The 13,160-nt window shown below is 40.7% G+C and overlaps 1 protein-coding gene across 1 annotated transcript in view; it reads left to right on the top strand.

Annotated features, from left to right (window-relative positions):
- The window catches only part of USP54 (ubiquitin specific peptidase 54), a 132,134-nt gene that overhangs the window by 104,468 nt on the left and 14,506 nt on the right, over positions 1-13,160 (top strand). Inside the window, 6 exon segments of the mRNA XM_049645225.1 lie at positions 2,097-2,230; positions 5,066-5,233; positions 7,686-7,805; positions 8,726-8,924; positions 10,710-11,907; positions 11,909-12,104. Coding sequence (XP_049501182.1) covers positions 2,097-2,230; positions 5,066-5,233; positions 7,686-7,805; positions 8,726-8,924; positions 10,710-11,907; positions 11,909-12,104 — 2,015 coding nt within the window.

Here is a 13,160-nt window from a genome sequence, read left to right as displayed (position 1 = left end):
ACTTTATTACCATCTTGCAGGCAAAGTATTGTGCTTTATCAACTTTCTTTCTTTCTTTTTTTTAAATTGAAATGGGGGGGATGGGTTAAATGGGTGAAGGGCATTAATTAAGGAAGGGCACTTGTTGGGATGAGCACTGGGTGTTATATGTAAGTGATGAATCACTGAATTCTACTCCTGAAACCATAATCACACTATATATTAACTAATTTGGATTTAAACAAAATTTAAAAAAAACAACCACACTAAAAACCTAAAAAAAATAAAACAAAATTGAAATAAAGTTGGTGTACCATGTTATATTAGTTTCAGGTATACAACATAGTGATTGGACAGTTCTGTATATTACACTATGCTCACCACAATAAATGTAGTTACCATCTGTCACCATAGAATATTATTACAATATTATTGACTGTATTCTCTATGCTTTACTTCTTATCTCTGTGACTTAATTATTTTATAACTGGGAATTTATACTTCTTTTTTTTTTTTTAATTTTTTTTAACGTTTATTTATTTTTGAGACAGAGAGAGACAGAGCATGAACGGGGGAGGGGCAGAGAGAGAGGGAGACACAGAATGGGAAGCAGGCTCCAGGCTCTGAGCCATCAGCCCAGAGCCCGACGCGGGGCTCGAACTCACGGACCGCGAGATCGTGACCTGAGCTGAAGTCAGACGCTTAACCGACTGAGCCACCCAGGCGCCCCTGGGAATTTATACTTCTTAACCCCCCTCGGTTATTTCACCCTTCCCCCAGCCCCCTTTCCTCTGGCAACTACCAGTTTGTTCTTTGTATTTGTGATTTTTGTTTCTGTTTTTGTTTATTTGTTCATTTGTTTTATATTTTAGATTCCACATGTAAGTGAAATTATATTTGTTTTTATCTAACTTATTTCACTTAGCATAATAATACCCTCTGGGTCCATCCATGTTGTCACAAATGGCAAAATTGTATTCTTTTTTATGGCTGAGTAATATTCCATTATATATATATATGTATATATATCATCTTCTTTATTCATTCATTGCTTTCCTATCTTGGCTGTTGTAAATAATGCTGCAATAAACATAGGGGTGCTCTGTCAACTTTCTATAGCAACAGCACCCTCTGCTGGGAGAAGGAGCAAAGGCATTTGAGAAAGAGAACTTTATTACATGTAAAATAGTTTAGTAAATAACTTAAAATGGAAGAATTAGTGAATCAAAACATGTAGTCCTATCATCAGAGAGTAAATACAATTGTTATCTATTCTTGCCTTTCATTTAGGGTAGGTTATTTTTTTTGAGGGTCACAGGGATTCTGTGTTTTATGAAGCCAATGATATTCATAATTCTCTAAGATAACATTGATGGTTTAATAGTGCTCATTGTGCCTTGTCCATAGGGCCCAGTTTGCTTTGTAAATTTTATTTTATTTTATGTTTTGAGACAGAGTACGAGGAGGGGAGAGAGGCAAAGGGAGAGAGGAAGGAGGGAGGGAGAGAGAGAGAGAAAGAGATAAAGAGAGAGTATCTTAAGCAGGCTCCACGCTCAGCACGAAGCCTGATAGTGTACTCAATCCCATGACCCTGGGATCGTGACCGGAGCAGAAATCAAGAGTTGGATGCTCAACAGAATGAGACACCCAGGAGCCCCATAAATTTTAGATCTTCATACATTGTTTCTACTAAGTTGCCACAGAGGCAAGTTTCCTAACAGTGTTGCTGCTTTGAAAAGAGTGATTTTGTCTTCTACAAAGGTGATAATCACACCCTCATATTTTCCCATTGCTCATCCCTTGACATAGGACCCTGTTGAGTTTTACACATGAGAAGATGGCCACAAAGGTGTAAGAAAGAGGAAGGCAACCCATGTGAGAGCTTATATTTATTGATTCATTGAATATGGTTTTTTTTGCCAGACACTGTGCTAGATGCACAAAATGTGAATGAGATGAGATAAGATGGGGGAACTACTTTCAGAGGTAGTTTAGCAGATACTTCAATTTTATATTAGTTTGATGTTTTATTGGTTTTTGAGGGAATTTAGTCCTAGGAATGTTGCAAGTTAACACCCTTCTGATGTTTTCACTAGACTCTGGTTTGTCTTTTGAAGGGATCCAAGTGCTAAGAGATCAGCTGGGTTGGCACCTTCCTGGCGTCACATCCCAAAGTCTCACAGCAGTAGCATACTGGAGGCGGACTCCACAGCATCCAGGAGTAGCTGGGCAAAAAATCAGCACCTCTCGGGTAAGCAGAAAGACACTGGACTTGGAGGACTGGATTTGACTGCCAAATCTATTTGGGAAATATCCTTACCTGAGCACATTTGAAATTGGAGGATGGTTGTACTTTAAGTTTTCCATCACTATGTAAATATGGAGGCATTTGAGCTGTCCCATCTTTGGATTTATCTACTTTTTGTTCTCCATCATGGCTTTCCTGATTGTTCTTTCGACCTTGGCAAGAGCCCTTGTTGGAACAAGAAGGAACAGAAATATGGTGAACTGTGTCAGTAGCACCTGCATTCCTCACAGGAATAAGTTCACCAGTTTTTGCCTTTGGTGTAGAGGAAGCCTCATGGGAATGGATTTCTTAGTGTTTAGTTCTATGAATTGAGATGACAAAGGGGGATGTGAAGGCTATAGGCAAAACTGGGGAATAAGTAAACCTAAACCTATCCTTATCCCTGCCTCTGTATCCTGTCCAGTATCCCTATTTTCCCTTCTTGAGTGTGTCTTGCGTCCTCATACTCCTTCTTAAAATGAGCTCTCAAGGAATGATCTGACTCCTTCATACTAAATGTAAATGACTGGAAACAGTTTAAAGCATGCTTTTTCTAAGAGAAACTAGCATTTTAAAATTAAAGTCAAAGCCTAAAGTAAAAGAATACTGGAATTTCAGGTGTGAGACACTGAGGGTAGAGATTTGAGGTAGTTAGAGGTTTTAGTTCCCTTTTACATTCCTCTCACAATACACATATATACTTACAGTACATATTCCACTTAAGTAGAGACCCAGTCTAAATGGTTTAAAATAAATCCTTTACTTACTTAAAGCTGAAATTTGAGGTGATACATAGGCAATCTCCCCAGATAGAGACTTTTTGCAATGGCTAAGGGAAGGTGGTGAGTGTCTAACTAGGGAGTTCTGGGAGCTACTTGTCTAACTTATAGATCAACCTTCATCCCCCCCCCCCCCCCTCCTTTTTTTGGTTTGTTAGATCAATTGGGAGTAGAGTATGTGGGCAGAAACCTTAACTATGGTCTGATTTAATGAGCTTCTGGATGTAGTTCTGTGGTCAGCTTACTAGGAAGAAGTGGGTAGAATACTGTGTACCAGCCTGTAGAGGTAAGACCAGTCTTAATGGTATGACTGCCAATTCTCTTGATAGCCACCAAAAGTTCTTAGAGGTGGCTGGAAGGGAAGTATGCAGCAGTAATGACAAGGCATGAATTCTTTTGGGTGTGAGTGCCAGTAGGTTGCTAACATCTGGCAGAGCAGAACAATGCCAATAGAAGCAGGTATCTCTGAAATCCTGGGCTGGAGTAGGTTGTAATTTGAAACCCATGGAAGAAATTCATGCTTCTTAATGAAATTATACATTTGCTTTACTTACTACATTTTAATTTATTTCACGTTGACTAACATTGCTTTGAGAAGCTTGTGGTCATGCATGAGCCTATTCCCCCTTCTCATTTCTTTAGATAGCCAGTACCTTTTCAGGTCACTAAAGACCGAGTCTCATGACATCTCTAATAGCCCTAATTCTGGACTACTTTGGATAGAATCCACCAATATTATTCCTCCACTGGTAAAAGATATTTTGCAAGGAGTTACAACAAATTCCTCACACACCATACTGTCCTCTTTGTATAGGAGACCCTTAGTATACAAAGGCATGAATACTTGTGGCTCACAATGATCCTATCATTTTATTTTGGCACAGAAAAAAAATTTTTGCCTGGTAACTTTGATCACTCTTTTAAAAAGTTACGGAAGTAAAAATAAGTCCAACAATTTAGTAACCTGCCCTCTCCCTCTTCAAATTGAAGGAACCGGTGTTTCCATCATGGTATATGTTTTTCTACATTTTTTGTATGCCTATGTAAGTATATGGATAAGTTTATTACTACCGTTCAAAAAAAATAAAATGAAGTCATATATATTATTCTGTCACTTGAATTTTCACTTAATATATCGTGGATGTCCTTTGGGATCTATTTGGTTCCATCTATGAACATTTATAAAATTGAATTTATACTGGATATTTTATAAACTCTTTAAAAGAGATAGTAGAAATTAAGGGTGAGAAGTTGACTTGCTTGAAGTTTCCCAATGAATCAGTGGCAGCACATGGTTGAGAATGCTCTCTAATAGTTAAGAGCATGGATTATGAATTTAACCTATTTGACTTTATTTATTTATTTATTTTATTTATTTTTTTAATTGATTTTTGAGACAGACAGAGACAGAGCATGAACAGGGGTGGGTCAGAGAGAGAGAGGGAGACACAGAATATGAAACAGGCTCCAGGCTCTGAGCTGTCAGCACAGAGCCTGATGCGGGGCTCGAACCCACAAACTGCGAGATCATGACCTGAGCTGAAGTCGGACGCTTAACCGACTGAGCCACCCAGGCGCCCCAACCTATTTGACTTTATTCAGCTCCATCATTTATTATCGTTGTCATGGCAAATTATTTATTCTTTGTGTGTCTGTTTCTTCTTTCCTAAAATGTAGGCAATAATAGTATCTACTTCATAGGTTGTCATGATAATTAAATAATGAATGTAAAACTGCTTAAAACTGTGCTCATCATATAGTAAATGCTCAACAAATGTTATATTGTTATTGTTGTTATAAAGCCACTCAATAAATATTTTATCATTATCATCATTATCATTATAATTCATAGCCCAGGTCTCACCCTGAATCTGATGTGGAAATCACTATCCAAAACATGAATTCCAAAATGAATAAAGACTTCTAAAGGAAAGGCAATGCAGTGGCCATAAATGCAGCAGGTGCTTCATATTAATTATGGAAATGTGGCAATTTCTCTTCTCCCTTGCTTGTATTCCAGGTGGGGAGCTCTCTTCCAAAAGCGAGCTGGATGAATTGCAGGAGGAAGTGGCCAGGAGGGCCCAGGAACAGGAACTTCGCAGGAAACGGGAAAAGGAATTAGAGGCAGCTAAAGGATTTAACCCTCATCCCAGTCGCTTCATGGACTTGGATGAACTGCAGAATCAGGGTAATTGTTCTGAACTTTAGGTTATGGGTGATGGGGACAGAGAAGAGAGGAAAGAAAAAAATATTCAGGCTTATAAATTCCTGTCTTCTGTTTAGCTAAGTTGTATTTTATCATAATTCACTCATTTTAGTGAGAACTAGCTGAAGTAGGAGGTGACAAGCCTGTTGATTGGAAGACAGGCACTGATTTGGGGCTCATCTATTAAAAGTCTATAGATGAGAGATAGTATTATTCATAAAAATATTTCCCATGAACATCTCTACTGTAGAAGGTGTAAATAAAGCTAATCACAATTCAGGAATAGCAGAACAGGGCAGTGAGTAAGCCACACTGATAAGGGAAATTCTACTTGCTCAGCGGAAATACACTCTTGAAATTTCCCACCTGGAGCTTCAAGTGGGTCTACCAAAAAGGTTCTAATAACACAGAGCTTGATTGCCTTTTGATCCTCTGATGATTCATTTCCCAATCTCATGCAATTTTTGTGGACTTTATGATGCTTCTCCAACTGCCCCACACTAGTTACTTTTTTTTCCTTTCACTGCTTTAGGATGTCCTTTTGTACCAAAAGAGATTAGTCTTCAAAATAAGAGTTTAAAATAGGAAAAGTAGGAGTTATACCTTAAATAGGCTCCTGGAACTTGTATCTTTCTATAAAATGAATTTATTATTCTTATTATTCAGAATCCCCAGATGTAACATTATGCTAAAATAGTGCAAAGAATAGGAGTCTGTGCTATTTTGGGTGGCTGCTTTCTTGTTGACCACTTCCCACTTCCCACTGGGCTAATTTGGGGGTCTATTTGGGGCCATTCTTCTCCTCTAATCCTATTGTCTTTTGATTTGGGGTAATTGTTGCCTTATATTTCCCAAGGCATTGTATCTGTTTCCAAATTAGTTTTAAATTCCTAGTTCCTTAGCTGTCCCTACATTTGGATAGTCTTCTCTCCCTTTTTGTCCTCAAGCTATATTACACTGGGGTCTTGGGGTTATTATGCTTCTATACTCATCTCCTTCCCTTACCTTTTTTCCTTCCTTTGTTAGTTGGGCAGTACATGAAAGTTGAGAGGGAATCCTGGCCACATTTCATTGTTAATTCTTCATACACTTTGATTCAGAATCTCCTGGAAGAGCAAGGAATGGAGTGCTAAGATTCTAGAGGATTAGAATTAAAATCTAGTACAGTGATCAATTGTAGTGTGCCTGTATATCTATAGAGAAACTTTTTTGTTTTGATGGCTCTCACTACCATCTCTCATTATAAAGATTATATAGATCCAATTGTCAAATATTATGAGAAGACCTTAGGCCTGGAGGGTAGGTATCAGATCTCTTGATGTGGGATAGAACCTGAATGCCAAGTTCTTCAGAACCAACTTACTACTTCACTGCCCTCCCATTGCTCTCCAAAGGCCACAGTGAATTAGGAAATTAATGTTAGGGGTATGGAAGAGCCTTTCTTACCATGTCAAGCTGGAGGTAAGTGGAAGATGGGGAGATTATGGGAGAAATGACTGACATTTTGATATTTTTTTTCTTGTGAGCATGTGAAAACTCACCAAAATTCACCATTGTGAGTGAATTTACAATACAGCTTACTACCAGTTTATGAGTGAGTAAGAGCCAAGGGGACACATAAACTTGAGCGTTCTTTTACAAAAGTTGACCTTGCAGTACTTGCTTTTTCATCTGGCACTGTACTTGAACTCTTTTGCACCCGCTTTGGTACACCTTTGCTTTCAGGGGAGGAAGGAATATTTCATGCTCCCTCTATGGGAAAGTGACTTTTGCAGTAGGTTTGGCAAGCAAGAGCATGATAAAAGAAAATACTTAGGAGTGCTGATGAAAGGAATGTGGTTGCAAACCAACAACAAAGGCTGTTCAACTGCCCTGGTGGATATATTGAGGTTAGGAACTGTAAAGCACCTGTGCCCAAGAGGTGTACTAATTTTCCAGTTGAGGGTGGTACAGAGAGGACTGTGAATTGATGTAGGAAGGAAATTTTACAGATGGCTTTCCACAGAGTAGTGAAGCCACTTTTGCCTTAACACAGCAGTAGAGGTCTCTGTAGAGATCTGGGGCATTCTAACACTGGTTGGCAAGATGTATCTTGTTGCACTGTGGAAACAGGTCAGTTCCAGGCATAAGAATCCACCCTTCTGCTGTAGACAATACTGTGTTCTTTTCTGGAGGGACCCCCTTAAGAGCTCTTGGAGTTGGAATATGTGGTGGACAATGACATACTCCTTTTTCATGGCCTTGGCAATGTGTTGGTTAAGGCAAAAATGGATGTCCTACGTGTTTCAGAGACTTCTTCATAGCAATGGAGAATTAGAATAAGGGTAGATCAAAGGCTCAGCCGCAAGGATCTATGTGCCCTTAAGGGAAACAATACTACATAGAAAAAGGTGGAACAAATTGTAATGAAAATGAAAAGTACTGGCCCTTTCAGGGAGGAGTGACGGCTTTGAGAGGTCCTTGCGAGAGGCAGATTCAGTGTTTGAAGAGTCGCTGCATCTGGAACAGAAGGGAGACTGTGCTGCAGCTTTGGCTCTCTGTAACGAAGCTATCTGTAAGTAACTCTAACTGCTACAGCTATGGCAATTTTGACTAACTTTGAGATAGGTATTATTAGTGTCATCGCTCAGTTGGGATGAAAACAGCTTTTATGTCTCCTCACTGTCAGTCTCCCAAACTGAGACCCTTTAGCTATCGTTGCCCTTCAGATTTTTAAGTGTGCCCTGTGCTGTCATGTGGCCTATGGATATTTACTGGAATGACCTCATCAGGAGTCTGTAGATGAACTATCCAGCCATGCCTACCTTCTTATCCCAAGTTAGATGTCAGATTTGAGGTTAGTCTGTTCTTTCTCTAGTCACTGACTAGTTAGGTGGAGCTTATGGCAAGAAGAAATGAATATATTGGCTGTGATTTCCCAGGCCTGTGACTTTGCACTGCATATATGATTCATGTTCTTCCCTTGCTTTCCTGGTATGCTGCACCATAAGGTTACAGTGAAGGACTAAGGCTTAGCATTTATATCTGGTTCTTAAATGTGACCCACAAGAAGCTGTGTTCTGTAAAGACAGATGCAGATTTGGATCTTATTTCTGCTGTTGACTGTCGGGAAGGGGAAGTTGGGAGCAAAGTGTGGAGACCAGAGTCGGACAGGTCAGTTGCAAAGGATGAGAGTGGCAGTCTCTAAGATGGAAGCACCAGTTTATCTTCTTAACTCATTTTAGTTTAGCTTTTTATTTGTTTTTTTTTTTTAAATTTGGATTAATCTGTTTAGCCTCCATGGCTTCCATGAATGTTCCTTATAGCCAGAGCCAGCTCTGTACCCTGGACAGTATGTGCATGGTCCATGCCTTGCATTCCTGCTGCACATTTTGAGTTTTACTGCATATCTTTGCTCATTTTTGGTTCAATTTTATTTTTATTTTTGTTTGTATTTTGTGTTCTGTTTCTGCTATATTTTCTTTTGCATTTTAGCTAAACTAAGACTTGCCCTGCATGGTGCCAGCTCTAGCACGCACAGCAGAGCCCTAGTCGATAAGAAGTTGCAAATCAGTATTCGAAAAGCACGGAGCCTGCAGGATCGCATGCAGCAGCAGCAATCATCATCGCCGCAGCCGTCGCAGCTCTCAGCCTGCCCCCCTTCACAGGGGGCGGCCCTCCCTCAGCCAACAAGGTAGTGCCTGGGATCCACTGTAGTTTATGGACACCAAGGGAGGACATGACCATGGGTGCTCCATAGTCAGAACTCTCCTAGTCTTGGTGACTACAGAGGAGAGAGAAGAGTCCTCTGAAAATATTTTCTTCTCAGATTAGACACACAGAAAACTCATCCCACTGCCAGTCGTTTTCTTAATAGCTCCTAGAAAGATACAGAAAGTATAGCATAATAAATAGACCATTTGTCCATATTTCCTGTGGGTGACTTTGTCCTTGGACTGGTGTAATAACGTGATTATTAAATATGTACATATTATGTTCTCAGACATGGCAATCTGAACTGTTCCATGTTGCAGTAAAAACTATGTGATTTGTTTTGAGATTTCAGTGCTTTCTGTCCCTCATGGAAGCAGAGAAAGCAGTGTTCTTTGCTCTAATTGAACCATAGAGAAGAGACACAAAGATTCCCCTTGTTTTGCTTTCCTATGGGCAGCACTTCCCCAGGGCCACTGGTATAGCTTTCACATTTTAGCTTTGAATTTGGCTCTTACTTACAATATGTAGGTTTAAGTTAAAATTAATTTTGGCTTTTAATAAGCCTGAGTAGTTTTCAGAATATAAATATTATAAAAGCAGCTAACATTTTCTGAACATTTGCCTATGTCCAGGTACTAAGCTAAACACTTTAATTCTCACAATAACCTTAGGAGATAGGGACTATTAGTCTATTATTTAGTGATATTTTATAGATAAGGAAACTCAAGCTCAGGGAGGATAAAATACATAAGGTACCCATGGTTACTCAGCTAGTAAGTGGTAGAGGGGTGGACTTCAAATCCAGGTCTGTTTCACTCCATTAGGTCCCCTATGGAAGTAGAAGGACGTAGTCTTCATAATGTTGTAAGGGTGACTGGGTGGTTCTACCCACAGAAGTTGAGAGTGTATTCTTTCAAATTTAATGCTAATAGCTGAGATCTTCCTTCTTCTTTTCTCCTACTGTGTACTCTAGTAGTTGAATGATGATCTGCAAATCTGATCAGAGATATGTTTTGAATATAAGCAATTTAGGCAACTAAACTCTCTCTAGAAAACTTATGCCACTTGATGTAAGTAATTGAGGTTTTATTTAAGTGCTTCTAACACTGAGTTTTTTAGGTCAGAAATATAAAACTATTAGTAAGAAACTGAGTAAATGCAGTTAATTCCTAGTCTCACTCCCAAATCTTTGGAGAGTCACAGTGTATTACTTTGGGAAAATATCTCAGTGAATAATACAACCAAATCCAGATTATGAAAACACACTTGAAGTAGTTGAATTCTGTGTAATCCCAAGAACCAAAATCACCCTGTACTCTGTAAATGTGGCTTTTGGTTCTTTGGGCTGGTCTGCCTCTCAGGACCCTAGGTATGAGTAACTTCTAGGCTTTGCTCACCTTCATGTCATCTGCATGTGGGACTAGCAATTTTTGTTTTTTTAATTTGCAAGAAGAATATGATTGGAATGGGATTTTACAGGTGAAGAATATTGACAAGGACTTCATTTAATATTACTGTGTGCAGCTTTGGTGAGGGTATTTAATAAAGAGAATTAATATTACCTATTGCTTGGGTGTGAGCTGACCATGTGCCTGCCTTCTCTTTTGAACCTCTGAACCATTGACTGTACTTATGCTTGTCTTTCTATTTATTTTTACCATTCCCTCTGTGAATGGCTAGAAATGGGAATCAGATGAACAGGTCTTTTTGTAAGTGATCTTGTCATTTAAGGCAGCTTATGACTGGCTCTCTCCATTTATTTCAGTGAACAGCCTATCCCGCTCCAAGTATTGTTAAGCCGGGAGGCTCAACTAGAACCCTGCACGAATACAGAGTTTGGGGCCAGTTCTTTCATCCACTCACCTGCTTCCTGCCATGAGTCACACTCATCACTCTTCCCAGAGTCATCTGCCCTGTCTGCCCCACAGCACAATTCCCCCAGTAGGTCTGCCTCGAACCTTCTGACTTCAGTTGAGGATAGCATTGACCCCTCTACGCTCCACAGGGAGGCCTTACCTAAAACACCAGGGAGGACTGAGAAGAATGCTCATTATGGTTGGGAACCATTGGATGTACCAGAGAGTAAGCTGCAAGGCTACAAGGGTGACAACAGCAGCTGTACCAGGTTCCTCCCACAAGAAGGAAGAGGTATTGATCAAGAACGGCCATTCCAAGAAAAGAGGGACCCTGTTGTCTCATCCCAGGTGATGCCTTGGTCACACTCAACTGGAACAGACACCTCTGAGAGAGGAGATGCACACAGACTAGGCTGTAGTCCTTCAAGTTCATCAGCTCAGTCCAGCCTTCCCCTGTACAGGGCCTGCCACACTGTAATGCCTGCTGCTTCCTCACCTATGCTTCACTCTCCTGATACTGTGCAGAAGACTAACGAATGCCTCCAAGCCAAAAGCCTCAAAACTTTGTTGACTTCAAAAGTGGATGCTGGCAGCGAGGATCCCTATAGGCCAGAGTTTCCAAGCACAAAGGGGCTTGTCCGTTCTCTAGCAGAGCAATTCCAGAGGATGCAAGGTGCCTCCACAAGGGATGGCACAGGTTCCCAGGATAGAAGTTTGCCAACCAGTCTAAGAAAGAACTCTTCCCCTTCTGACTCTAAGCTTCCTTTCCCACAGGGTCGAGGGAAAGGCCATTGGCCTTGGGCAAAACAGCAGCCTTCTTTGGATGGGAGGGACAGACTACCTTCCTGGGAAGAACCTGCTGATTATCCTTGTCTTGCCATGAACTCTGGGCTGCTTAATAGTGAAACTTCTAGGGGAAGACAGCCCAGGTTGGCAGATCCAAGCATGTATCAAGGAAAGCCATCTCAAGTTAGAGACGCTAGGCCTAAGGAACTGGGCAGCAGTGTCGACTTGGGGACTTCCTTGCCTTTGGACTCCTGGGTGAATGTCACAAGGCTCTGTGATTCTCAGCTTAAACATGGGGTCCCTGGGCCAGGAATGAAGTCCCCCCCCCCACGATTCCCATACCTGTGTAGCCTATCCAGAAAGAAACCACATCCTTTTGCATCCACATTGGAACCAAGACACAGAGCAGGAGACCTCAGAATTGGAGTCTCTCTACCAAGCCAGTCTTCAGGCTTCTCAAGCTGGCTGTTCTGGATGGGGGCAGCAAGATGTGGCCTGGCATTCATTTAACCAAACGGGTAAGAATGTAACCATGGGCAGGGGGAGTGGGAGACATATAAAAGCCGAAAGCAGAACAGAAGAGGGGTGGTGTTCTGTCCAAATAACATCCTAGGTAAGAGGTGGTAGATCTTCTGACTTTATTTATGAAGACTTTAGGACAAGAGCTAGACCGTTTTCTAGCTATAGTGGAGAATGTGGAGAGAATAATCATTAATGGTCCAATTCCCTCCTTCTAAAGGAAGAAACCAATGAGTATATGCCGGGGCTGTTGTGCTTTCTGGGCATTCTGTGCTAAGGAATGGTTCATAGGTCTTTGAGAGAGACTCAGCCTGAAGTAGGGGAGGCTGAAAAGAAAAGTCATCCTTTTATGGCTCAGGAGGGAACTGAACTAATCCATGATCTAGCTTCCAGATCCGACTTGCAATGAGGATGTCCACATTGAGCCAGATCTGTAAAGTGGTATTTCTAGATCATACTGAATCAGAAATATCAAGAGCTTCCCTGATCCCTTCAGCAACTACCAGCTTTAAAATATTCAAGGTTGTATGCTTGTAGGGTACCCATTCATTGGCTATCCATTAGATTATATTGTGTGAAGAATGAAGTCTGTACCTTAAATGTACTTCACAGACTTGTTCTGGAAATTGTAGACATGAAGAATATTTATAACTTAGATTGATATACTTAAGAACTCCAAAGCCTGAACTATTCTGGTTCCATCATTAACTGTCAGTATAAATTTGGACAAGTCACTTGATATTCCATGACTGAGTTTTTACCTGCAAAATTAGAGAATTGGTTCAATGATTTTCTTTTTAAAGATGCCCTCCAACTCTTTTTTTTTTTTTTTTAACGTTTATTTATTTTTGAGACAGAGAGAGACAGAGCATGAACGGGGGAGGGTCAGAGAGAGGGAGACACAGAATCTGAAACAGGCTCCAGGCTCTGAGCTGTCAGCACAGAGCCCGACGCGGGGCTCGAACTCACAGACCGTGAGATCATGACCTGAGCCGAAGTCGGCCGCTTAACTGACTGAGCCACCCAGGCACCCCTCTTTTTTTTTTTTTTTTTTT

This window comes from Panthera uncia, chromosome D2 (genome assembly GCF_023721935.1).
Source record: "Panthera uncia isolate 11264 chromosome D2, Puncia_PCG_1.0, whole genome shotgun sequence".
In the NCBI taxonomy this organism is placed as follows: Eukaryota; Metazoa; Chordata; class Mammalia; order Carnivora; family Felidae; genus Panthera; species Panthera uncia.
Note: the sequence above shows the minus strand (reverse complement) of the source record. Positions and strands in the feature narration are given on the sequence as shown.